General features: G+C 40.3%; 2 protein-coding genes across 2 annotated transcripts in view; both read left to right on the top strand.

Moving 5' to 3' along the window:
• inppl1b (inositol polyphosphate phosphatase-like 1b) overlaps positions 1-10,546 on the top strand; it is a 16,071-nt gene extending 5,525 nt beyond the window's left edge. The window contains exons 5-27 of the mRNA XM_032528623.1: positions 502-642; positions 836-923; positions 1,060-1,137; positions 1,346-1,483; positions 1,625-1,739; positions 1,830-1,930; positions 2,011-2,113; positions 2,232-2,428; positions 3,104-3,221; positions 3,315-3,411; positions 3,528-3,666; positions 3,810-3,909; positions 4,103-4,191; positions 5,430-5,511; positions 5,992-6,081; positions 6,171-6,284; positions 6,370-6,458; positions 6,547-6,634; positions 7,150-7,302; positions 7,697-7,778; positions 8,365-9,160; positions 9,248-9,363; positions 9,725-10,546. Of these exons, the coding sequence (XP_032384514.1) occupies positions 502-642; positions 836-923; positions 1,060-1,137; positions 1,346-1,483; positions 1,625-1,739; positions 1,830-1,930; positions 2,011-2,113; positions 2,232-2,428; positions 3,104-3,221; positions 3,315-3,411; positions 3,528-3,666; positions 3,810-3,909; positions 4,103-4,191; positions 5,430-5,511; positions 5,992-6,081; positions 6,171-6,284; positions 6,370-6,458; positions 6,547-6,634; positions 7,150-7,302; positions 7,697-7,778; positions 8,365-9,160; positions 9,248-9,363; positions 9,725-9,818 (3,208 nt within the window). The 3' untranslated portion in view covers positions 9,819-10,546. The remainder of the gene's footprint in view (positions 1-501; positions 643-835; positions 924-1,059; positions 1,138-1,345; positions 1,484-1,624; positions 1,740-1,829; positions 1,931-2,010; positions 2,114-2,231; positions 2,429-3,103; positions 3,222-3,314; positions 3,412-3,527; positions 3,667-3,809; positions 3,910-4,102; positions 4,192-5,429; positions 5,512-5,991; positions 6,082-6,170; positions 6,285-6,369; positions 6,459-6,546; positions 6,635-7,149; positions 7,303-7,696; positions 7,779-8,364; positions 9,161-9,247; positions 9,364-9,724) is intronic.
• A 4,423-nt stretch (positions 10,547-14,969) lies between these two features.
• On the top strand, positions 14,970-17,971 carry LOC116697287 (P2Y purinoceptor 4). The gene is made up of 2 exons (XM_032528625.1): positions 14,970-15,311; positions 16,501-17,971. The coding sequence occupies exon 2, from the start codon at positions 16,549-16,551 to the stop codon at positions 17,641-17,643; it is 1,095 nt and encodes a 364-aa protein (XP_032384516.1). The 5' UTR covers positions 14,970-15,311; positions 16,501-16,548; the 3' UTR covers positions 17,644-17,971.
• Positions 17,972-26,167: the final 8,196 nt, after the last annotated feature.

The following is a 26,167-nucleotide window of genomic DNA, read 5'->3' as shown; positions in this document are numbered from 1 at the left end:
GCTCCACACAACTCCCTCTGTATTTCTCCCTATGGCTTTGTTCAGAAGATTGTGTCGTCCGGTGACTTTGCCGCGCAGAAAGTGAGTGAAGAAAATTTCCTCTTTTGAAGAGTCAATCATTTTTTAAAATCCGTTTCCTCCTTGGCTACTAGCAACTGTGTGTAGACGAGGGGTGTGCGTGCGTGATCGCGTAAAGCTTGTATCATGTGGATGTGCTGACAGTTTTGTTGTCATTACTTAGAATTCCTCACAGCCATCTGTTATGTTCAGAACATTTTCTCATTTAAATATGCACCTGTTGGCAATCAAGCAATGAGAAAGCAACATGCAAAACAGTGTGAAACACTTTTTTGGCCTATTAGTAAACAGTACTGATATGTAGTATCTGCTCTGTGGTTTTTGCTAGGAGATATAACGAATGGAATGTCCAGAAAGCAAAAATGTTTTGCACAGCTTCAAAATGTTACAGTCTGAAGTTTGCCTGTTTTACCCTGTTTACAGTACTTCTGGTGAGCTGATCACTCTACTCAATGACTATCTCTTCACTGAGCTGCCGCTTGACATTGAGAATGTTCACAAAGGCGCAACAACTCTCTGCCACCTAAGGCGTACTCTTGGTACTGCGTGCCAAGGTTTAAACAGGTTTGCATGCAATTATTGTCAACTATGAACTGTACGTAAAAACTGGTGTACGGACTATTACAATGCAGTACACTGATAATTCTGCATATTGGTTGTATTGGTTATTAAATATATGCAGTAGATGCCCTACACTAAAATGTATGTGAATGGATGGTATCGTCATTAAACAAATGTGTATTGGTCTGATCGACAGTGAGATTGAGCTGACTCTCTCAAGTCTGGAGACCCTGGCCAAGGTCTTTGACCATCCTAGCTGTTCTTTAACACACACCAAAGTACAGGTACAATACAAACCATGCACCATACTTACTGTAATTTCTAAAATGGTAACCCAGTACTATAGGGCTAAAAGGTGCCTTCTTATACATAATTCATTAACTCCTTGTGCCTTTCCATCTTGTATTTTTTTGGAACAAGGGCCCAAAGATGGAAATAGACAGCCTGTTGTGTAAGATTTCAGCTTTGGTCAGCCTCCTTTCTTCATTGGAGAAAAAGGTATGTTTATGAAATTGCACAAAGTTATCAATTTATGGTTTTTCTTTATCATGGCAAGATTAATGAGTGATAACGCTCACAGTCTTGTAACTTTTAGTGGTTGTTGAATGATGATGTTTTCCCAATGATGGATGAAAAACAAAGCAGTCTTGTTTGTGATGGACAGCACTGGTTAGATTGTATCACTGCAAATGTTCTGCTCAAACAGGTATTAAAAGCATTACAAGATGCGGTGACGAATCACAATCTGGCAGTGCGGTCAAACCCACCCCCTCCTGAACCAACACCCACCAACGTTACATCTGTCAAGAACCATGCCAGACAGCTGCCAGTCCACTCCTTTCAGGTAAATCAGGTTGAAAAAGTTACATTTTGTTATTTTTATTTTATATTTGATCAAATATGACATTGAGTAAGACAAACATTCAATTGACTCTTCTCTTGACTATGTAAATGTATTAACAGTTGTTTGTCTTGGTGCGTCCAGGTGAAGATGGTGAGGTATGGCAGACAGACGGTTTCTGTGGATGTGGACACAGGAGTGTTGCTCTTTGACAGGAAGGCTGGTTCATTTGGTATAGAGAGAGTCTCACATGACAGAAGTAAGAAAATATTTACTTTTTAGTGCCTAAAACAAACTTTCTTGCAGATATATTGTATAATTATCTGCTGGCATGTTACCGGTGTATCAGTTCTTCAGATTGTCAAGTTCCAGAGCAGTCCGGCCAAGGTACGCATTGTGGTTGACAGCAACAACAACACTCCACGGGAGATGACGTTTGAGAGTGCACGGGTAAGAAAAAATGATTGTTATTACCTGGAATCCACTGTTTCCTTTCCAATAATTTATTAAGTGGCTCTCATCTCTTTCAGAAACGTGACGCCTTCTGCCAACTCCTCCAGCTGATGAAAACCAGGCACTCTCAGCTGAAGGAACCTGACCTGATCTCTGTGTTTGTTGGCACCTGGAACATGGGTAACCATAAATGTGGCGACAGTCTCTTTCACTGTCAGGCAACAGAAGTTGAATTAGAGGCAGAAAAGAAACTATTAACATTATTATTATTATTTATTGTGTTGTTTTGTGTGCACAGGTGGTTCCCCTCCTCCTCGCAGCCTACAGTCGTGGGTGACCTGCTGCGGTTTGGGCCACACCCCTGATGACTCGACCGCCTTGCTCCCTCATGATATCTATGCCTTGGGGACTCAGGAAAACCCTCAGGGGGAGAGAGAATGGACAGAACATATAAAAGCAACCCTTCGCAGCTACACTCACATCGACTTCAAACAAGTAATTTTCTTTTTCTTTTTTAAATCTAAAGGGGTTATACTTATGCTATATATAGGTGCATTATCCATAAATTTACATGCCCAGAATAATTAAAAGGGGACTGCACCACAGGTCATGGGGAGAACTACTGCATATTTGAAAAGCCTTTTGTGGCTTCTTTCATTTTAGTCTTACAAAGGTTGTATTTTAACTTCATGTCAATCAGTGCCTTATTCATTTTTTAGTATTTTACATTTGAAAAAACATGATATTCAGCATTTCAAAGTGCATCCATCCTAAAGTAGAACCTTGAGATGTTATAAGTGGTAGAAAGTATATATTAAGTGTGAAGGAACACATTTTTCTTTTGGAAGGATAACGTTTCAGCAGCGTCTCAGATTATATGAAGTATTGGGAGAGTTTTTGATATTTTTCCAGCGTTATTTTGGGATTACATCCATACAATCAATTAAATCAGTGATAGTTTATGGTTTTGAGGTCAATATTTGTATTTACGTTGTAAATCAGAATGAAAGCAACACCTGCTATTTTGCATAAAAGCATCTGTGTCAGTGGCTGTGTTAACTGAATGTAAGCCTGACTTTAGAAATCAGAAACCTGTTATTATGTGTTTTTTGAATAGTTGGAGACTGTTCATGTCACCAATAACAAGTAATGTGGAGCATTGTCCTGTAGGTGGCAGTACAGTCCCTCTGGAATATAAGGCTGGCTGTGTTTGTGAAGCCGGAGCACGAAAGTCGAATCAGCCATGTGAACACAGCCAGTGTCAAGACTGGCTTGGGAAACACATTGGGTAGAGACTGCGCCTCATGATAGTGCACAATAAACAAGAACCAAATTTGTGTTAATTAACTTGGAGGTTTGAGGTTGAGTGTTTCTGTTTCAGGAAACAAGGGAGCTGTTGGGGTCTCGCTCCTTTTCAATGGAACATCTTTTGGGTTTGTCAACTGCCACCTGACCTCTGGAAGTGAGAAAGTCCTGAGGTACTGTGTGTGGATACATACTGTATGTGTAACACAAAATGTGTGTGCTCCTGTTTCATTGCTAAGCAGAATAAGACAAATTTAGAATTGTCTTTTGTAATGTATATTATGTTTAGGAGGAACCAGAACTTTGTGGACATCCTCAGACTTCTTGCTCTGGGCGACAAACAGCTCAGTGCCTTCGACATCAGCCTGCGCTTTACCCATCTCTTATGGTGTGGAGACCTTAACTACAGACTCGACTTGGATGTACAGGTCAGATCGATTTTCTTTATTATTCATTGCTCTTTTTTAAGTGTTCTAAGCACTCTTGAAAACTGACTGATGGAACATATGGCTTATGGTCAAATGCCCATACAGTGATGTTACTGCTTCTTTCTGGTCCTCAATGACTCCAGGATATACTGAAACATGTATCAAAGAGAGAGTTTGAGGAGCTCATGTGTGCAGACCAGCTGACCCGAGAGAGACACAAGAGGAAGTCCTTTCTCAATTTCAGTGAGTTTCAGTTTTCAATTGACCTTGTTCTGTATTGAAATCTATAATATCTGACAGTTATTGTAAATGCACTTTAAGGCTGTTTTACAATTACAAAATGAATGATAATAAATTAATACAATTTAATTTTGATTTGGCTCTACCTTTGCTTACCTCATTTTGCACTCTTTCTCTGTTTTTAATCGTGGTTAAGAGGAAGAGAAGATTGCATTTCCACCCACCTATCGATATGAACGGGGCTCTAGAGACTGCTACCTGTGGCAAAAGTACAAGACTTCAGGAGTAAGTCATTTCTTGTTACTCAAAGGCAGCTCAGAAAAACCAGATGATATGCACATGAAAACTCCTCCTGCAGGATGGAGGATATAAACTCAGGGCCCTTTAAACTCAAGCGTAGGTCTTGTGTTATCTGAAACAACATCATCCTAGAAGGAAGCAGAGAAGACCGCCCAACACCACTGGAGAAACTTCATGAATGACTTAATGGTTAAAGGAGATCTTGTTTCTCATCACCCAGTTTCATGGGGGTTCCTCTCCTGAGAGAGAGCAAAGGGAACCGGAGCTGCTCTCTGAACTAAAGAGTTTTGCATAATGCATATGTCTTGTGCGTCCTGTTTGTACTTTCAGATATCTACTTTATTTTACTATTGTAGAAGTTCTGTTAAGTTACTGCTGATGAAGACCCAACATTTCCTAAATTGTGCTGCTTCACTATAAAAGCTTTTAAATTTCAAAATAGTGGGGGACTTTTATCGTGAGAAATTAATAGGGAATAGGTTTTTTATTACCGTATTAGCGAAGCTTTGTTTGTGGCTAGTCTTTAATAAAAAACAAGTGGCTGGAGTACTGCAGAGACCCGCTGTCGCTGCTGACCTCTCTACAAAGTGTGTTTTGTACCGTCCCTGCCACCTTTACAAAATAAATTAACACTCTCTCTTGCACCAAGTGCCATTTTGGATGCATGCAAAAAAGTTATATTCACGCGGAAATATATCTGATCACTATCCGATCAGGCAGGGCTCATTGAAGTGTCAAGTGTGGACACATAGTTCACTACACTACACATAGTTCACTACACTACACTGTAACAGACACTAAGTTCGGTTCCAGCACATTTGAAAAGTCGCATTAAAAGGCAAGTAACCAGGGCCTTAACAATTTTTCTGAATTACATTGTTGTCATAGGTTTATTGTATTTTAAACTCTGATGCTAAATTTGTGATAGCCCTACTTAGCTTACGGTACCAGCAAAGCAGAACCACAAAGAAAAGACCCTAGAAGCATTCTAAATATACAGTTGACTCACTTCTTGAGATAATTTGTACGCCTGTAGGGATATGTGACTGACAGCAGCTGCTGTCGCCACTAAAAATAGGAGGTTAAGCGTTAACCCATAGTCTAAAAAAGGAACTTCTGATATAACAGGGATGAAGGCATTCTTCACCGCATACAGTTTCTCTATGGCAATTTCATTTGTTGTACAATACCTTGTTGATTTATACCTGAATATGTTTCTTTAGGTGCGAGTCAATGTTCCATCATGGTGTGATAGGATTCTGTGGAAGTCCTACCCGGAGACGCACATGATCTGCACTGCCTATGGTAAGATCTGGAGATTTAAAACAAATATTAAATTCAGAAGTAGAAAGGTAAACAGTTGTCTGTATGTACTGTATGTTTGTTAGAGCAGCACAGAGAGGTCTGTGCTTAAGTCTTGACATAGCCAAAGGTTTTGATGCAGAATTCTCAAATTAGATATCTGTGGTCTTTTTTTTTCATTTGCAACCCTCAAAAGGAATAACGGTTGACCACCACATCCTGGTCTATGATCCATAAAGAGACAGAGTCATTTCCTCTCATTCTGCCCGAGCTTCTGTCTCTGACTAACCTCAGCCCACTATCAAAACATAACAAATACTGGGGAGTAGCAAAACTACTTTTTGTCTCCTAAATCACTCTTTTGTCACATCTTGTGAAATATTGCTGATCACTCATCTGCCTCACAATAGCTTTTTAGTGATATGTTGTGTTGTTATTGCCTGTCTAATAATAAAGTAATAGGATGGATTTGTCTCTCACCAGGCTGCACTGATGACATCTTCACAAGTGATCACTCACCTGTTTTTGCCACGTTCCAAGTGGGAGTGACATCACAGTTCAGCTCCAAAACAGGTGCTGTCATTGTTGTGGCCCAACAAGATGGAATAAGACCGAATCCCTTCATTAAGTGAAAAGCATTGTCATACATTTCTCTCGCACAGATACAAATTCAAGCATGGAGAGGGCCTGGATAGAGCTCGAAGGCATCGAGGCCATTGTGAAGACGGCAAGCAAGGCAAAGTTCTTTATTGAATTTCATTCGTCTTGCCTTGAAGGTATGGTGCCACATGTAAAAAACATTTCTTATCAAGCCATTTTGCAGCATAGAGGCAAATAATTAGTTCATGTCTTTCTTTGCAGAGACACCACGCTCAAATGAGAATGACTCGCAGAGCTGGGATGTTCCCAGGTTTCTCAAACTTGGCTGGTCCTTCAAACAACTGCCAAAGGTTAGAGGTTCATTTTGGACATGGCTGAAAATATATATATATATTTTTTTAAGTCAAATTCTGAACTTGTGGTTTGTGTCTGTCATAGCTTCTTCCAATCAGGTCTGACATGGAGTATCTTCAGGAACAGCACCTGCTGTTGTCTGTCAAGTCATGTGACGGGTTTGAGTCATACGGTTGGTCAGAAATTTATTTAGTCTAATGAAGTTCTCCATTCATAATGTCCCTCTAGGTTGGCGAATGAGTGCTCTTAGAATGACAATATATCCAAAAACATGAAGTTTTTTTTGGTGCTATCTACTAATCCAGATAGTTTCATTATGTTTTGATACAGTTTGTAGATTTTAACCAAAAATTTGAATAAAAACATCACGTTGGAGATGACACATCAATTTGCAAAGTTGCAGTTTCAAAGTTTTTTCATCTTGATCCAAAAAGCAGAAAATGACAAAAAACAAAGTGCATGGATTACTGTTTTTTAAGGCAGTGTATATAACAATTATTTTCTAAGTGCTCCAAATCAAATGAGATTGACCTTTATTGTAGTTAAACTACAGTCAATGTCAAGGTCTGTGGAAATCATGCTGGAACAATCTGGATGGATAGGTTGCCCCCCCCCCCTACTTTGTTACAGAGTGAGAAGTCAGTCCTATTGATCTAATGAAGAATCTTTTAAAATCTTTTTTCATAGGTGAATGCTGTGTGGCTCTGCGTTCACTCACTGGTGCGTCGGAGCAGTTTGAAACATTTTTGAGTCACCGAGGCGAGGAGATGGGCTCCATAAGAGGACGGGTCAGAGTTCATGTGCCCAAGGACAGACGAGTAACTAGGGAGAAGACCTATGGTGAGGCAGCCTGAACTGTTCATATCCTACGCTCTGCTTTGCTTGCACTATCACTTCCCACTAAACTTTCATCTCCACTGTCACTGCATTCTTTGACTCTCCTGTGAGTCTTACATTGCTTCCTCTATTTGGTTCCTCAATGATCCCTGGCTTGGCTTTACACTTGCTGGTATCTATCGACCGCTTCCTCTTTTGGCTCCTGATTGACTGACTCTGACCAGATGCATCCTGAGACACTGAAACAGGACAGATGAGTTTTGTGTCACCAGGTCAGGCACTACAACAACAAACTGGTATGGCTTTTGGCCTGCATGCAGCATACAGATTTTAAGGAAGTTTTGCTCATTATGGAATGTGTTGATCACCGGTTATTCTGTGATTTCCATTTTTTCAGACTGGTTCTATTTTGAGAAAGATGATAAAAGTCCGGTGAGGGGACACATGTCTCCTGCATCTACACGGGTTCCAATAAACAGGTGAGAACCTCCTTATTGTTTCTGAACATCAGTGTAAAGCAGCAGAAAGCCTCCAAGGAAAGGTTCTCTGGAGACAAACTCCCCCAATCCTCAGCAGATTGTGAGCATGTTTTACCTGCTGTTTTTTAGCGTAACCAAGCTCAAAGTTAGAATCACTTTCCACAGTACACTTTTATTTTGAAAAACATCATCAGAAATGTGTTCCCAAATCTTGTGAATCTGATACAGTAGATATTATCTAAATTATACTGAAAAACTATGAATGCTTTTTCATGCTTTTTGGTTTTTCAATTCTGTGGTGTAGTGTTTTGACGTCTGAGAAGCCTTCAAGCTCATGGGGGTATTACTCAAACTGGACTCCTTTTTTAGATGGTATTTCATCGTCTCACCATTTACTAAAGTCACATGTCCAAATCAATGCAGCCCTTGTGTTTCCATTAGCACTGTGCCACTATTGGTTTGAACACCTGCAACGTTAACAGTGATGAATGCCAGAGAACACATAAAAACGCTTGTAAAGAAAGAACTAAGGACACATTTAGTACCATGAAATTGTAACTGTGTAAAATGTGTATGCTCATTGCAGGTCTTTGGCAGCTCCTCCCAAACGTACTCCAAGCAGCTACACCAATCCTGCCTACTTCATCTTTGAAGGTGTGTCAGTGGCACGCAGAGTGGAGGAGGCTCTCCCCCAGCGAAGGGACCCTCAGGTGATCTGGTCTGGAAATGAGGCCTTGCAGCTCCCAAAAATCTCAGGACGTCAGGGCTTTGACAAAAGACCATGTCGCAGATCAGACTTTACAGAGATTGAAATTCCAGCCGTCCTGCCTCAGTACACTCCAACCAATGACCTTCATACACCCCAAACCAACTCCTCCTATCAGCTTTTTCCGGCCAACAACCCATCTCCCATACCTCCAACCTCAAGTACCGCCATGTCACAGTACCAGGAACAGACTTCACAACCTAGTGACAAATACCAAGGAAAAAAGGATGCTCAAGACTCTATACTGCCCAAGAAGAACCTGAGGAACTTGTATATGAATCACTCAGCAATCATCAGGGAAAAAGCCAGAAGGGATCAACATCAACTTCTCCCAGAAAGAACCAATCCTATTCGGGCAGCCAAGACGCCGTCAGCTTTCCCCTACATCGCCACTCACATAGCACATTCTCAGGTCTCTGTTCCTTGGATGATTGATCAGCAGCCCCCTGGACCTACAGGGGATAACTCCCTCACTGCTTTGCAAATGGCCAAATCCCTCAGCGAAGTGGACTTCTTCCCCACAGAGCAGAGATGCTCAACCATACTCAACCAGAGGCCAAGTTATAGAAATAGCCCCTCCATGCATGGAGATAGAGGCTACAGCTGGGAGAAAGAGGTATGATACTACTCCAAAAGACTCTTTAAAAAAAAACGTCACTCCCAGTTCTCTGTAAAAGATTCTGTCTGCTTTGCCTCAACGCAGGTGTCTGTCCTCCAAGGTGCACCAGAGACCGTGCGGGAGCTTCTCAGTGCTCTGGGTCTTCAGAAATACACCCTGGGACTCAGCCTCAATGGCTGGGATGATCTGGATTACTTCAGGTAAAATGATTTTGGATAACATGTTCCACAAGCCGTACTTAGGTAGGCTCATTACTTCACTTCATAGACCGACACAAATAATGTGGTTACTACACACATAGAGCAGGGTATATTTGTTTGTAGAGATAACCTCACAACTGTTAGAATAATAATTTGTTGGTCTAAAAAAATTACTAACGTGCATGTGACAGTCATGCTCATCTGAGTGACATGACTGAACCTGACTGTCAGATTAGCGTTTAGAACCTCACTGGAGCACCAATGCTTGAATACATCCAGTCGTGGTCTGTTGAAATAAAGATGTTAGCACCACATGTATTGAATTTCCAGTCAGGTTTAATTTAATGTCTCCTCTCTACAGTGGTATCACTGAGGAGGATCTATGTGCCGCAGGCGTGACGAACCCTTCACACCGACGCAGGATTCTCGAGAACCTGCCCAGGAACTGGAACTGACATGGAGAGATGAAAAAAACATTGCTGGTATGAAGCCTCATAGTCCGCTCAATTAGAACTGGGCAACTGTCAGAACTGAGATGTCAGAGAGGACAGACAAATTGGATATCAGTCATATCAGCTGGACTTTATCAGAGCCCTTCTGTCTTTTCATTTACTCGATCAATACTGTAACAATAGTTGGCCTGTGTCAACACAGCAAAGGAAACATAACGCAGGAAGTACTTGTTTGCTTCACTCATCTATCCATCTTGACGTATAATAAAGCGGTGGGTGATATGAATGGAAAGCCTTAATGTGTAGCTCCAGTTACTGACACGCATGCAAATATTGTTTATGATATCAAGGTCTCATTGATTTAGTTTTAAGTGATTTTTAAATGACTATAAAAATATAGTCCTTCAATTTCCAGTGTTAACTCAAGGCTTGTGTTTACCATTCACCTTCATGCCTTGTACTGTGTGCTTCCCAATTACTCTGCTATTATTGAGCCTGGACCTGAGCTTGTAAAAGCCCTCTATTAAACCTATGGAGCATAAAATCCATAGCTGTACATATCTACTCGAACATCGGCTGTAAAGTTGGTATAGAGGACCTGCCGTTATCTCATGTTGTTTACTGTTGCATACTGTTGTTATCATGTCACTTAATCAGTACCACTGTGTATGTGCACAGTCCACTGTGTGTGTTTTATAAAGTAAAGTGCATAAAGCAACTCTTGACTGTCACCAGGCAATCAGAAGTGTCATTTCATGCTGTTGAGCAGCTGGAAACAGCAAAATCACTAAATGACTTCCTTAAGTCTTCTCCATTTCAATTATCAACTCACAACATCGCACCATGCTGCTTGAATTTTTTGTTTGATGATTAATTTCACCTAGAACAGAAGTGTAGCCTTCTTAATGGTCTACTACTACTACTGCAATGCATAAGGGTTGCAACAGAAGAACCAGAAATGCAATTCATGGGGAACTTTTTTGTCACAATACTTGGTAAAGATAATGCTTATTTCTTTGAGTGACAGTCCTGCCAACACACTGTGTGACACTAGATAGGTTTAGCCAAGCATCATAGTCTTTGCTTTTTAAAGTTACAGCAAGTCTGGATCTGTTTTCTATTTCTTTCTAGTTTTTCAGAATCTTGTTGAAACATGCATTGAGAGTATTTTCTTAGTTTGGATAAAGACCAGTGCTTTTCCAATGTAAACAACTTACATAAATATTACATCAGTTATCTTTGTTGATATAAGGTAACTGTCATGATTGCCAAGTCCAGGATGAACAAAGTTGTATTTGTTGGCTTAGTTAAATAATAGACTGCTCAGAAACAAATGAGACAACTGTGAATCTGATTCGAAAATAACTCTAAGAGGTGTGTGTGTGTGTGTGTGTGTGCGTGTGTGTGCGCAAGTGTGTGTGTGTGTGTGTGTGTGTGTGTGTGTGTGTGTGTGTGTACGTGTGGTTTTGCTTGTAGTTACACATTAAGGCATGACCAAACACCTCCCTCTGACAGCAGGTAGGTGTGTCATCACCCAGGGCTGCTGGGAGTCTTTGGCAATTTCAGGGTGAACAACAGGGTGGAAAATATTGATTTATTTTCACATGTTTAATAAAAAAGGGATTTAGATTGACATAGTTGGTCTGTGGTTATGCAGCAGCATGTTTTAATAAATGATTATTGGTATTAGTTTATAATATGCTTGACAAATGTGTGCACATATTGACAAAGTGAAGTTTAAAGATGCCCTCCGTGTATCAAAATATTCTTCTTTGTGTAATGATAATTAGATCAAAAAAGTTAAACCTTCCTTTATTGTAACATCTAGAATCCATGAATATGCAACATTAACATTAAGTTAACATTTTTAACTTAATTGTCTCCTCTTTACTAAAGAAACAAACAATTCTTTGTGTTTGTGCACTTGGAAGTTTCAAATTTCTGTAGCACTTTTTCAGTGTAACATAATGGACCAAACTAGTTGTTAGGGCTGCACGACATGAGGAAAATATGTTATATGCAACAATGTTGTGGAAATTTGCTATAACAATATTACTCACAATAAATAAACAGATATAAAAGTGTACTCAGTTATGCTGCTTTCAGTATTCTGTTAAAATACAACAAATTGCTTATTGAATTTAAAACAAATGAAAGGAAATCATTTTTTTAAATTTTTTTTTATTCATTCTTATTTTGAATAAATTCACTAGGGGTGATCCGAGTATCCGGCTGAAACGAGTATCCGGTACGGATAAAGCACTTTTGCCGAGTACAAGTATAATACGAGTAATATGAGTCATATCCGTGCTCGGATTGAATACACTCCTTAACTGGCCGCGCAGATTCTGTGATAATCACAGCGCCCCCCCCCCCCCCCGCCCCGCCTACAAACACGCTCGGATCAATCACACACACAGAACAAGGAGAAATGCGCGCTCCTCTCTCGCTCGCTCTCTCTCTCCTCTCTCTCTCTCTCTCTCTCTCTCTCTCTCTCTCTCTCGCTCGCTCGCCTCGCTCGCGTCTCCGCTCCTCCTCCTCTCTCTCTCTCTCTCTCCTCTCTCTCTCGCTCGCTTCGCTCTCTCTCTCCGCTCTCTCGCTCTCTCGCTCGCTCGCTCGCTTGGCTCGCCCGCCCCGTCCCTCAGTCAATTCGGTCTGCGGATCTGTTCCGTTATCGTTTAGGGTTTCTTCAGCTTCAGGTTTGTTTTTAACTTCGGTTTGTAGTCCTACATGTACAGTAGATTTCTGGTGAACGTGGGTTTTGTGTCCTTACATAGTAACCAGTAGATTTCTGGTGAACGTGGTTTCAGACATGCTGCTTGGTTTAAATGCAACTCCCGTTCGTCTCGCCATCGGAGATTTTTTTTTTTTTTACTGGCACTGCCCCCCGCCCCTCTCTCTCTGTGTCTCTCTCTTACTCACACAACACACTCACACACACACACACCTACACCACACACCACCACACACCCACAACACCCACAAAATACCTTGTGTGAAAAAAAGAAAAAAAGAAAGAAAAAGAACCAAAACAAAAAAATCAAACTGATCATAAAAAATAAAAGTTAAAAAAGAAAGTTATATTGAGTATGAAACTCCTTGTTCATACATTTACTTCATAATTGCAACCGCATGTGTTTATTCATTGTTGCAAAATGTTCTGTATATAGTTTGTTGTTTACCATGACAACACCATTGATCTGAAGCTCGATGCTGTCATGTAAATAGTTTTTAATCAGCAATAAGTATAACAATTTTTGATCAACTCATATCAATTGCATGCTTAAATAACATACCGGTTAAAGCCCCGCACATTTCAAGAGAAACTGACCCACTTCCTGGTTAAATCTGACCACTTCCGGTTTAGGCCCCGCCCAGTCCGAGTACGGATCCGGATACAGATAATTCATGTGGTAAACAGATACAGATAATGCTGTACTCGCTCATCCCTAAAATTCACCATTGAATTGAATATAAAGGCACCACCAAAAAACAAATGACAGCTACAAAGTGCTGTTTTCTACTGATATTTCCTTTCAACTTACAAATATAATAAATCGGAGTGTTTTTCGCTATATGTCGCAGCCTTTCGCGATGTGAATATTGCGCCAGTTGATACAGCGATGACAGGGAAAAAATGATGTATTGTGTAGCCCTATGTTGCAATATTATGCACATGCACAGTTAGTACATGCTTCTAATGACAAACTGCACACACATTCTGCACAATAATGGTCAAACACCCAAATAATATTCTTTAATAATTCTGGACTGGAGGGAGGCTTTAAGGGATTTAAGATAAAACAGTCCTTTATTAACAATTGAAAGTTTAATTCAAATCTGATAAAAGTAGCTTTGTTTGAATGCTGATGTTTTCCATCTGTGAGGTACTGTAAACTGATGCTGTGCTTTGAATGGGTTTCTGAAGAAGAACATGCTTTGTCAGTGGCCCACTCACATTCCAGACCTCTTACCACAGAAACCCAAACAGTACGCAGAAAGTCACACTGCTACCACCAAGCTGGCCTACTGGTATTCACTCACACACACATTAACTGGGGTAAAGGGGTCTGGACTTTCCATTTGCAAGGAATATGTTTTCACCTATCTCATACTGACTTTTATTTACCTCATCAGGATTTAAAGTATTTTAGATACGTTATCAGTCCTAAAAATGTATCTTTATTAACTTCCAAATACTCCCAAGATTTATTTTTGAGCCTTATGAACTTTACAAGGACATATCTTGTCATTTTTTACATTCTATTTGCTATCTTAGTGTAGACCATACAAGAGTAACTCCAACCAAATGTGTTTACAGTCTTGGAAGTGGATATTATCTTGTTTGTGACCATGGGTCAGTTTTTGGTCAATTACTAAGTGACTGTCTTATCTCACATCAGTTCATTGTCTGTCTCTAAAAACCAGCATTGCTCATCCCTCCTACTTTTATTTCTTTACGATTATAATTACACGCCTATCACGTGAATCTTACAGAAAAGCCTGAGGTGGCAAAGTTTACTGAGGAGACAAACAAGTTGATCCCTTACAGCTCCAGAGTGCAACTGTTACCTTTTATAAGGGTCTACTGTACAGCTGTGCAAATATTACCTTCTATAACATTTCAGCATTGAGTAGCATTAAGTGTTGTCATGGGAATGAGACACATAATACCAATGTTGGAAGACGTACTCACCTATTTTACAATGCTGGTTTTCCATGTGTACATTGGGTGTTACCGTGTAAGGAGTGTGAATGTAGCCTATTGTGGCTGCAGACAGTGCTGAGTTTGGCTTGTTTAAATTCCGTTTGGTGATTTACTCCATGATATTGCATTAATGTCATGAGCACATCATAAACTAGACTGGATTACAGTATATTTCCCTCTGAACTATGGTTAAAGAAAATGGTAGCAGTAATTCAAAGGTCCTTCTTGTGCTACCATTTTCTTTTTTTTATGTATATTCGAATACAGACTGATGACATATGAAAAGTCAGAGGAGTAGCCTACATATAAGTGTATAAATAAGTGCCGATAAGGAGAAAAACTAACTTTTCAAGTAAAAATATGGGGTAGTGTTCATGTTGATGTGTCAATCAGCTCTGGTAGTAGTTTCACGTGGTTTACTAAATTGAAAGTGACTTTCACACTCAAGACTGTTTTTGGAGGCAGTTTAGTCCACTCAGCAGCGTGACTTCCCATTTCGGCCGTGCAGGCAGCATATGTTAGGTATGCTCTGTATCCAGCCCTCAGTGCTGACCGTCTCCGCAGCGCTGCCATGGACTCCCTCCCAACACCACTTCCACCGAAACATAACTTATAGCGCCGTGCGTAACTAACGCGTGCCGGCTGGACGAGGAAGACGACGACGGAATGAGAGAGAGGAGCAGCTAGTGATCTCGACTGGAGGTTTAACGACTTCTCTGGAACGACGAGATCGAGACAACACCGCTGTTTTCTGGATCCCGTTTGGGGCGAGTAGCCGCAGTGGCACGGTAACTCGGTGTGTGTGTGTGTGTGTGTGTGTGTGTGTGTGTGTGTGTGTGTGTGTGTGTGACGGATGAGAACGATAACATGGAAAACAACAGTGGTGGAAAGTATTCGGTGCATTTACTCAACTCTTGGTGTGGTTGTGCTTTACTAGAGTATTCTCACCTTATCACTTCATACCTCGACTCCACTTTTACAATGTATTAACGTATAACGTATACACTTTTTCCTCTACATGTGTTCGAGTTATACTTAATAATTATTTACATTGTTAGACATTATTAAAAAGTACATAATAGCTTTTGACCTAGGCCTACAACATCAAATGTTACATGTATCTATAATAACAACAACAATAATAACAATAAAAACAAAATAATATAGTACAATTGTTATTTATATAACACTCTACAATATAGTGTTAGGCTATATTACCAGATTGTAAAGGTACCAGTCTGCAGTAAATGCTTTTACTTTTTCATACTTCATGTTTTTCTGGTAATACTGTGGTTCAGTAAAAAATTAAGTAACTTACAGCAGGACAGAGTATGTTTACGCTGACACTCATTCTAAGTTTTTAAAGTTCTGTATTTTAAGTTTCAACAGTAAAAGACTAGTTTAGAAATGCCATACACGTTATACAGTCTGCCAAAACTTTTTAAGTGCAGCCAGTGCCAAAAGTGCAAAAATATCATAAAATCCATAGAGTCCATGGTCCTGTAGTGATGTCAGTTTTAAAGTTCACTTTGTTCCATGGAAGGAGCCGTTTGTCCAGACTACAGGAGGGGAGGAGGAGAAGAGTTTGCTGTAAAACCATTGCACATCTTGTTTTCATAAGTTTTAAACATGACACAGGGGATTGTTTGTAGTTCTTTGGGTTTAGATAGCAAGATAGCAATGTATCTTCAGCGATACAATATCAGGTCAATAAACAAGTAAATCAAACACAGTGTGACTGAAATATTGACAGAAACTCAATGCCAAATAATAAGTGATTTTTAAAATTACGTATGTTAGAGGTAAAATGCCATGCAGGTTCAAGCAGTTCCAGCCCTAGACTTTTGGGGCCCTGAGTAGGGTTTGGTTTGAGGGCCCTTTATCTTAGAACTTTACTTCACCTTCATGTGTATTTTCTGTATAATGTGTATAATGTAAAAGCCATCAAATCTCGGTGTCTCTTCATTCTTTTTGCAGATTCGGTCACCTGCTGGCTTGAAAGTTCTACTTAAAATTTTCATCACTATGGAAACGGTTATCAGCAGCCCCGGCGTGCACAACCAGACATCGGCTTTCACCTCAATCTTCAACTCTAGCTGTTACTTTGATGAGGAGTTTAAATACATCCTGCTGCCAGTGTCCTACAGTCTGGTGTTTGTGGTCGGCTTCGTGCTCAATGCAACCGCTTTGTGGTTGTTCCTTAAGATGCGTCCGTGGAAGCCAAGTACCGTGTTCATGTTCCACCTCGCCCTGTCCGACTTCCTGTACGTCCTCTCCCTGCCCACCCTCATCTACTACTACGCCAACCGCAGTCACTGGCCTTTTGGATTGGCCGTCTGCAAAATGGTGCGCTTCCTCTTCTATGCCAACCTCTACTGCAGCATCCTCTTACTCACCTGCATCAGTGTGCATCGTTACCTGGGCATCTGCCACCCACTCAAAACACTGACCCTGGTGAAGTCCCGCCATGCCCACCTGGTGTGCGGTATGGTGTGGGGTGTGGTGAGCGTGTGCCTGGTCCCCAACCTCATCTTTGTCACCACTTCCAGGAGGGGCAATGACACCCTGTGCCATGACACAACCAACCAGGAGGCCTTCGAGGAGTACGTGGACTACAGCTCTGTCATCATGGTGCTCCTATTTGGCATCCCGTTCCTGGTCATTGTGGTGTGTTACTGCTTGATGGCGAGGGCCCTGTGCCGACCCAGACAGGGAATTTCTGCCAGCCAGCAGGGCGCCGCCTCACGTCAGAAGTCCATCAAGCTCATCATTGTGGTGTTGGTGGTTTTTGCTGTGAGCTTTGTACCATTTCACATCACACGGACGCTCTACTACACCTCCCGTGTTTTAGATCTGAACTGTGAAATTCTCAACATTGTCAACTTTACTTACAAGATCACCCGGCCGCTGGCGAGCATCAACAGCTGCATTGACCCAATTCTGTACTTCCTGGCTGGGGATCACTACAGAGCCAAAATGATGTATTTTCTGACGGGAAAAAGACAGGCAACAACTAGCCAAACACCTGAACAGGCACACACACAGCCGAACAATAACCATGCCATCGCTCTGATGTATAAGAACTCTGTCCTGAAAGCCAGCAGAGATTCTGAGAGATAGTGGGAAATCTATTGGAGAAATCTAAAGTACTTCTTCTCCAGGCTTAGCTAACATTTCTAATGGCACATGCAGAAGCACTTGTTTATATTTCCAATTTTTTTGCACTGAGAAGTTCGTTAGAAAATCAGTTTACTGTAACATTTACTCACAGTATTTGTTTTCACTCAATCCAAGTTCTGTAAAGCCTGTGTTCAACAGGCATAAAGGCCATGTTTCAATTCCGCTCATTTTCTTGAGGTTATTGTGTTTGTAAGATGAAGTTCAAGTGGGAAAGAGTCTGAACCCAGTCTCCTACCACAAAGGGACTGGTAAACCAAGCTCAAATTATTATTACACAGTATTATACAGTATTTAGGCTGCTGTATACTGTTCTTCTGTGTGGGGAAATTTGTGTCATGAGGAAGAAACATTTACTTTCAAATTATGGGAACAGAAACTGAGATATTTTGAGTTTGAGAGTTTGACACTGGTGGTCACGGTGCATTAATAGTAATAACAAAAAACTTATTTTTTATAGCACCTTTAAAAACACAGTTTCAAAGTGCTTTACAATAAAATCAGAACACATTTAAAACACAAAGAGAATAAGGCTAACTAAAACCCAAAAAACTAAACACATAAGACACGGAGCATAAAGCAAACTAAAATGTCATAAAACATTAATGAAATCACTGAAAATGTACTTAAAAAAGTGGGATTTTAACAGAAAATTCAAAGAAAAAATGGGACAGAGTTTACAGCTATGATCTCCTCAGGCAGGTGTTCATTAGCAATAAGTCAGTCTGTGACTTATTGTCATTAATTGGTCACTCACTGATCTGAATATAAAAATTCATTATCTGACCAAAGATGACAGATAGTCTTGCCGTTGTCTCAGAAATGAGGCAATTATGAGGCAATCCTTCCTGTTGTATCAACAATGTCTATGTGTTACCCAGATGCCGCAGCGTCAGCCAACTCATGATCCCAGCTGTTTTCATCCTTTTACTTTCACAGCTGTGAGACAAAGAGACAACGCAGGAGAAGAAACACCCACGCCCCCTTAGAGGGATAAGGGATAAGGGATTTTCCTTATTACCCTTTTACCTTTGGGATTGATACGTGGAATTGAAAGCCCCTTTTTCTTACAGTAGTTTAGGCTGAACTCCTTGATGGTTTTGCAACATGTTAAAGCAGTTTCAGAGCATTGGTCCCTCCACCCTTTTTTTAATGTTGACATATGAACCAATACTGTAGGACCATATGTATTCATACAGCTCTGTATCACACAATGCGCTCTTGATAGTAAGTATGAGCACTATCTTTGAAGATGTTTCTGTAATAACAGTTTGATATGTATCATAAAGTAAGTAGTGTTTACTGTATGTCATGTGTTATGAGCTGATTATGCAATGACTGTTCTGTCTGGTCAGTGTGAAATCACCTACAATATAATTAAGCTCTAATTTCTTCTTCTTTTAACTCTCCCTCGTGAAAAAGAGCAATGTCAAGTCATCTATGAATTTGGAGGAAGCACATGAAGTTTTCTGTTTGTGTAAACTATACAACTCATTTAGCCAGACTGAAACTAACTCTACTTTCATTTACCTGAACATATACTGCACAGCTGATGTTTAGGAAGTGAAAGCAGAGTGTGTGATCTTTCATTATATCATCTTTATATATCATTCAACTGTAAGAAAACTACGAGGGCTCTTTTTTGGATAAGGCACTGGCTATTTACTATGTCAATGATGACAGTGAACAAGATAAAGATTTCCCCTAAAGTCCCTTTAATGTAAAAAAAAAAACAACTATTGCCACACTATGTGACATCATCTAATGTGATTTAATATTAGTTTATTCCAGTACATAATGGCAGTCCACACAACATGAGTACAGTGACCAACCCATGAAAAGTTAAAGAGATTAAACTTAATGCCATTGCAAATACTATGAATAAATACAACTATGAATGCATATTTCCTTAAGATGTAACTCGAGGCCATAATTCCCCTGAACTACGTCATTGTAACACTTTAGTGTTGGAGAACATGACCAACTTTTTTTCTCCCATCACAATGCATGCAACCTGATCTTTAGAAACCAATAAATTGATAACAGGAGCGCAGTAGTACCCAGTAACCTGATGGCTAATGACAATAATTACAGTCTGAATGGCATTACTGTTTAGAAATATTACTCCATATAGTATGTAATTTACAAGCAATTGATGATAAGAAACATATAAGCAACACTGTCAGTCATTCTGAGTTGTTTTGCTTGTTCTCAAAACTTTAGTTCATGACAGACTTTACATGTTAACTGCCAGCAGACCTGCAAACAGTTCCTCTCACCAGCATCTTCATCTTCATGTCCCACCGACTATTAGCATGTAAAACAGATAAATGATTCAAAGCTATTATCGAATTGGTAATAATTAAACTGATTTTCTAATGAAGGTTTCAAACTCTGCGCTTTTCAACTTCATCCTCCTGTGGCTGGTGTTGTAGCTGGGATGTGAGCTTATGAGCGCCCCCCTGTGGCCTGATGGTGACAGGAAGTTGCAACTTGCACTCATTCAGCAGAGCTCAACTTGTCATATAGTTGTCTCTCCAGTAAGCCAGTAAATCGGAATACTTTAAGCGGGAAAATTACAAAAATGAGGAAAGAAATGCTGTAAAAGTGCTATTTGGGTATTCTCGCCCTCAGTGCTGTCTAACAGACAAAGAACAAGACCAGAGGAAGGCATGCGCCCCAGAAACACGGTAAGATGGTCAGGAAACATCCAACCAGCAAAACTGCTGAGGGAAGGCTCGTAGGCCTAGTCAGTATTTCACATAAAAAACCTTGACCTGGAAACACAAAGCATAGGCCCCATTGACCTGGGTTTGGTTGCAACTCTGGAAGCAAACTGTCATGTTTTTTTTTTCACCTTTATTTTTTACAGGCAAGTCATTAAGAACAGGTTTTTAATTTAGAATGACAAGTGGCTTAGACACTTAGGGAAAAGGAAGGAGGGCTAGATAATAAATACATTTGAAATGCATACAGTTTAGAAATGACATAAAATACAGTTTGAAATGCTACACAGAAAAAAATAAACACTAATAACAAGATACGTGCACATTGTACAGTGTGCCCATAGGCTACATATCTGAAGCAGGTTCTGGGTGCAAGTTGCATTTGTAGAGGTGGGGGTCAATACAGTGCAGACAAGGGTTAAAGTGGAAGGCAAAGCTAATTAAATTGACAGAAGAGCAGATCATTCTTTAATAGGCTATTGCAAAGTATATTTTGTTGGTTATTTACAGCAGTGGTTCTCAAACTTTTTCCAATAATGTACCCCCTGAGAAACATTCTCTGAGCCAAGTACCCCCTGATCAGTGCAAAGCATTTTTTTGGTAAAAAAAAAAGGCTCTATAAAGAAGAGGTACATTACAGCACTGCACCACCACTGTCTGATTGACTAAACAACAACTTTGTAACTGAAAAACACTTAAGTGCTATTTCAAATGTTTAAAATCCATGACTTAATTCATTTATTGTTATAGTTTAATTTTTCAGGGAATTATGCATGAAAGCTCATGTACCCCCTGCAGTACTCCAAAGTACCCCTAGGGGTACACATACCCCTACATGAGAACCACTGATTTACAGTATAAGTCATGTGTTCTGTTCGTTGCATGCATTGTGTAATGCATCTTGTGATGGTGAAGGATCATTCTGGGGCAAAGTGCATCCTTTCAGTTTGTATTATTGACCTGCTCCCTCTGCCCTTGATGTGCTGATTTCAGAAAAGTTGTCTGGTCTTGAAATTCTCCTTTGTCCTTTGTGAATAGAGAATTTGGATTAAATGTAATAGAATTGTGCTACATCTGGTTTTCTGGTTTTATTACACTGAATCACATTCCTCTCTGATCCTCTGAGTTCAGAGAAATCTCCCTCTGTTGGGTTTAATAACCATATCATCTGAAGGTGCTTGACAATCAGGCTAAAAAGAATATCTGATTTGTTAGTTTACAGTAACATTGGTAAAGTACTTTTCTTCCCACTTGACTGCTGCCTAATATTTTAGGAATGTGCCTCTATAACAGCTTTAGACATATTTGTCTCAATCATGCTGTTGGCTTACTTTATTCAATTCAATTCATCTTTATGTGTCTGGTTGCCCTTTAGAAGGCAGGTTTAATTAAGGTCATGCTGATGGGATATGTCGGTGAACACAAATGTGTGCGTTGTATGGTCCGATTAGACCTTTCTTTATAACTCTAAAGAAACTAATTTTTCTCTTGAAATTGCTGTTATAATGCTTTAAGGTACTGTGAGAGAAATGTTTGCTTCTTGAATTATCTGCATGTAATGATCAAATATTTCTAAGTGATACATTGCAGAGTAACTTAACTCTCTCCTTTTTAAATAGACATGCAATAGTGCCTTTGCTTCTGGTTTTCCATCAGGAGTTTAGAAAAAAAAGATATCGATATCAATTGGCTGTACTGCTGTTTCGGGTCTTGCCCATAGACAGTTAAAGAAACAGGCCCCAGCCCACGCCTGTAAGACAACAACACGGGTATTTATCGCCCTCTCTGAGTAATTGATGTTTCGACTTAAAACGCATACGAAGTACTAAATGACCGAGTGTGTCATTTACAGCCTATAAAACAGGAGAAGCGACACCGAAACCCGTTAATGGAGGGGCATTAGGATGGAGATATGTGATAACTAACTTAATCAGGAAATGTAGCGGTTGTCACTTTAATTGTGACAAAGTAGTAGGATTCATTAAAATAGACATATTTTACAAATACATTTTACAAATAACAAAACGACGTAAAAAAACCCCATACAAATAATGTTTTGGTTCTTTAACTGATAAAGCAATTAATTATAATGAGCCTAAATAACTTCACGTTAAATCATAATCGCATTATTATTATTATTGTTTATACAAGCTATGTCTAAAACCCAATCCGTTGCAATCGTTTCGAGAGATTCTTGGATCTCGTTTTGGATTTGTGGACGTCTCGATTCTCCTGGTTTTTTCTCGCTATTATCGACCAACACCTCTGAATAAACCACTTGTCTCTGGACAGTGAGGACGTCTGTGCTCAAGGACGCTGTGGATAGCGAGTGCAATCATTGATCGGATTCACGAACAAGTTATTTTATTCTTATAGAAATATAGAAAACAAATGATCTGACAGAGGAGCAGGTGTCAGACTACTTTGAGAAGTCTATTCAGCTCCATGCACCATTGTTATTATTAATAAACGTGACAGAGTGGCCTTGTCTCACTGACTTTACTCTAAAACACTTTTGATAAGCTTAACATCAGCTTAAAGTCTTCACTTGCAGAAAAAATGCATATTAATTTCCAAAAATGCAAAAATTAAAAGTATTTGCAACTGAATTTAAATCTGTAGCCTTTTGGACTGTTTAAAACCAATGTTTTAGAGCTGTTTAATCTGAGAGAATTATTACAGGCGTTCTAAGAGAAAATTGAAAGATTATGCCAAATCAAGTAAAATGTAATCTTACACCATTCATCAAATACAAAATGTAACAGGAATTATAGCAGTATTTGCTTTTTTAATTACAAGGACATTTTCCTATTAGTAAATTAAAATGTACTGCATATTGATTGTGAGATATACACCCACACCTATAAAGTGATGCATTTGTCGAGCCTTGGCACATTTCTTCTGTGTTTTTCTCTTGTTTGGCAAATTATAAGGCAGAGACGAGGGATTTCAAGGACGCGTGGACTTCAATTTAATCGGAGAGGCTGAGAGTGGAGTGGAAGAGTGACACATAGGAGAGAAGTTCATTATTCTGCTGAAAAGGAAACCAATGGCTTTCACAGTCTCCATGGTAACTGGCCTTTCTTTTGCCGTCAGTCGTATGATAAGGTACTTCACAGCATTAAGCACAATTATTGCAAGGTAAAAGGGGAAATATTGCTTTCCAATAGATGTTAGATATTGATTGGCATGGTGAGTCATATAGAAGTAGATAGATACATAGATACTTTATTGATTGCCAAGGGGAAATTCAAGGTCCCAGTAGCTTACAGACATCACACACAACATACGCAGACATTGTAAACAGGATGATAAAATAACAAAAAACAAACACATCTACACGAATAATATGGACAACAAAATAAAAACTACTAAATAAATTAAATGACCCTGTGATTCAGTGTGCATGGTAAGGTGCTCGACGAGAGTGTGTGTCATGGTAGTAGTGCAAATAAGTCCATTAGTGCAAGGATAAAGTCTAGAGACCAGCATTAAATATGGCCAATGTAAGAGAATAATGTAGATATAGTAATATAAAAACTATAGCAGTGCAAGGATAAAGTTGAAAAAAGACCATTGATTATGGCATCATCTGGGAATAAAGTGGACGGTAGGATAGGAGAAGTGTGCCCCAACTGTTTTACCGGCCTGACTCTCTGCAACATTTTAATAAAGTGTGATAGAGGTGAGGCTGGATAGGCCTTTGTGGCGATGCAGGCTTCAGCTGCTCTTGCATCTTTACTTTTTCCTGACTATCAAAACAAAAACAAAAAATTTCTTGTGACAGCAAGAAGATGAAGACAGATTCAGCAGTTAAACAGTGAGACGAAGCTATAAAACTAGTAAAAAACAAAAAACTAACTTTTTGTGTCATTAAAAAAATCTGAATTGCTGCATGTGTTTCCAGCTCCCATGTTGCAAAATGTCTCATAACATAAATACTAAACACCCACTGCTTCCCATCATTAGCAAGTCATTCTGTTGTTAAGGGATCCTGCTCACACTCTTACACAATGGCGGGTCGGCCTTGGCAGCAGTGAGGTCAGCGCCAAGCACAAGTTCAGGCCACGGGGGGTGGTTGTTTGGTGGCAGCCTGCTTAGTTGGTGAGAGGATGGAGGATTAGCATAGTGGAAAGCATGGGAGCTTGTGTGTGTGTGTGTGTGTGTGTGTGTGTGTGATGGTGTGTGTGTGTGTGTGTGTGTGTGTGTGGTGTGTGTGTGTGGTGTGTGTGTGTGTGTGTGTGTGTGCGGGGGGGGGGGGGGGGGTGGGGGGATGAGGGTTGTGGGGGGGCAAATGTTGTTAACCCGATTACACAACTGCATGGCGCTTCTCTTATCTAGGCCGCTGCAGCCACTCATTAATATTCCGTACATATGGCAGTGCTTTCTGTATCATTGTCTATTAATGGGAGGGATAATCGCTCATTCAATTATCAGGCAGTCAGCAAAAGACCAACCGTGCCTGTGCACACCCTGGTTCACACAGTGGCACAGCCCAAAACAGAGGTGTGCCAGTGAGAAGGTGAGAGCGATAGCAGGGATTACAACATGTTAGCTTCTTTAATAAGTCGAGCGGCTAGAATAATGTCACTCAAATACAGATCTGTGTTGGCGAACAAGAAACATGCCTGAACTTCGTGGCAACAAAGCAGAAGAGGGCAGTATCTTTTTTTTTAAGATTATTTTTTAGGACTTATTATACACTATTATTATCATAGTGACAGTGGATAGACGTGAAAGGGGGAGAGAGTTGAGGGATGAAACGCAGCAAATGGCCACAGGTCGGATACGAACCCAGGCCGCTGCAGGACTCAGCCAATGTGGGGCGAATGCTCTTACTGGGTGAACTAGAGGCCGCCCCAGAAGAGGGCAGTGTCTTAAACCTTCTACCTGTTCATTTCAAAAGTCACTCATGGCTCTCTCACAAACATCAGTGTCACGGCCTTGATCCATGTGAGTCTCAGAGATGCTTTTAAACAATGAAGCAACTCCTTTGTGGCAATGACCTGTGGTCAGAAAAGGCTGTGGATAGCTATGGGATGTAGATTGTGACGGTCGTGCTGGATAAAGCTCGACCCTGTCTGCAGGCCAAAGATCTGTGAAAGTGATCAAATGTAGCGTTCCTACCTGTTGATCTGTGCTTTGTGATCTCAGGACCTCGCGCTGCCTGTCTTCCTGCTGCCAAGGCCACGGCCTGGATGTGAGGGGGTATTGATGATAGTGTGACCTCTGGCTATTTTGACCTGAATAGACCTTGTTGAGTCAACACAAGCACATGAGGGATGGAAAGAGGGAGAGTTGGAATAAGGTTGTTTAGTGCATTGAGTTTCTTCAGGAGGTGGGCCAGGAGATTGGGAGTGCAGAACTGTTGCAAATGGGCATGTTTTTTTTGGGGGGGGGGAGTGTGAAAAGATAGGCAGTGAAATGTTAACAAAATCTTATAAAATCCGATTTGATAAATTTTCGCATTTTGAATGAACCGAAGGCGGCTGTAGTGGTGGAGAGCCTTTGTTGGAGGTCCCATTTTCTCTGACAGAGCAGCACGCTCACAGGGTCAGCGAAGTTACGAAAGTAATTAAAGCTTGGTGATTCACTGCCTGCTGCAGAGAAAAGAAAGCAAGCTGTCATTCTGATTTAGAAAAATAAATTACAATTTTAATAAAGGGGGAGGATGGGGGTGCAAGAACGTCTAGATCCTCGGTGGGTTGGGGGGAGGCGGGGGGGAGCATGTTGGGTGGGAG

Source organism: Etheostoma spectabile, chromosome 10, assembly GCF_008692095.1.
Source record: "Etheostoma spectabile isolate EspeVRDwgs_2016 chromosome 10, UIUC_Espe_1.0, whole genome shotgun sequence".
NCBI lineage: Eukaryota > Metazoa > Chordata > Actinopteri > Perciformes > Percidae > Etheostoma > Etheostoma spectabile.
This window is presented reverse-complemented; position numbering and strand designations above follow the sequence as displayed.

Bases quoted from the DNA above. Each gene is read 5' to 3' on its own strand.
- LOC116697287 (XM_032528625.1), top strand. From the start codon at position 16,549: ATGGAAACGGTTATCAGCAGCCCCGGCGTGCACAACCAGACATCGGCT.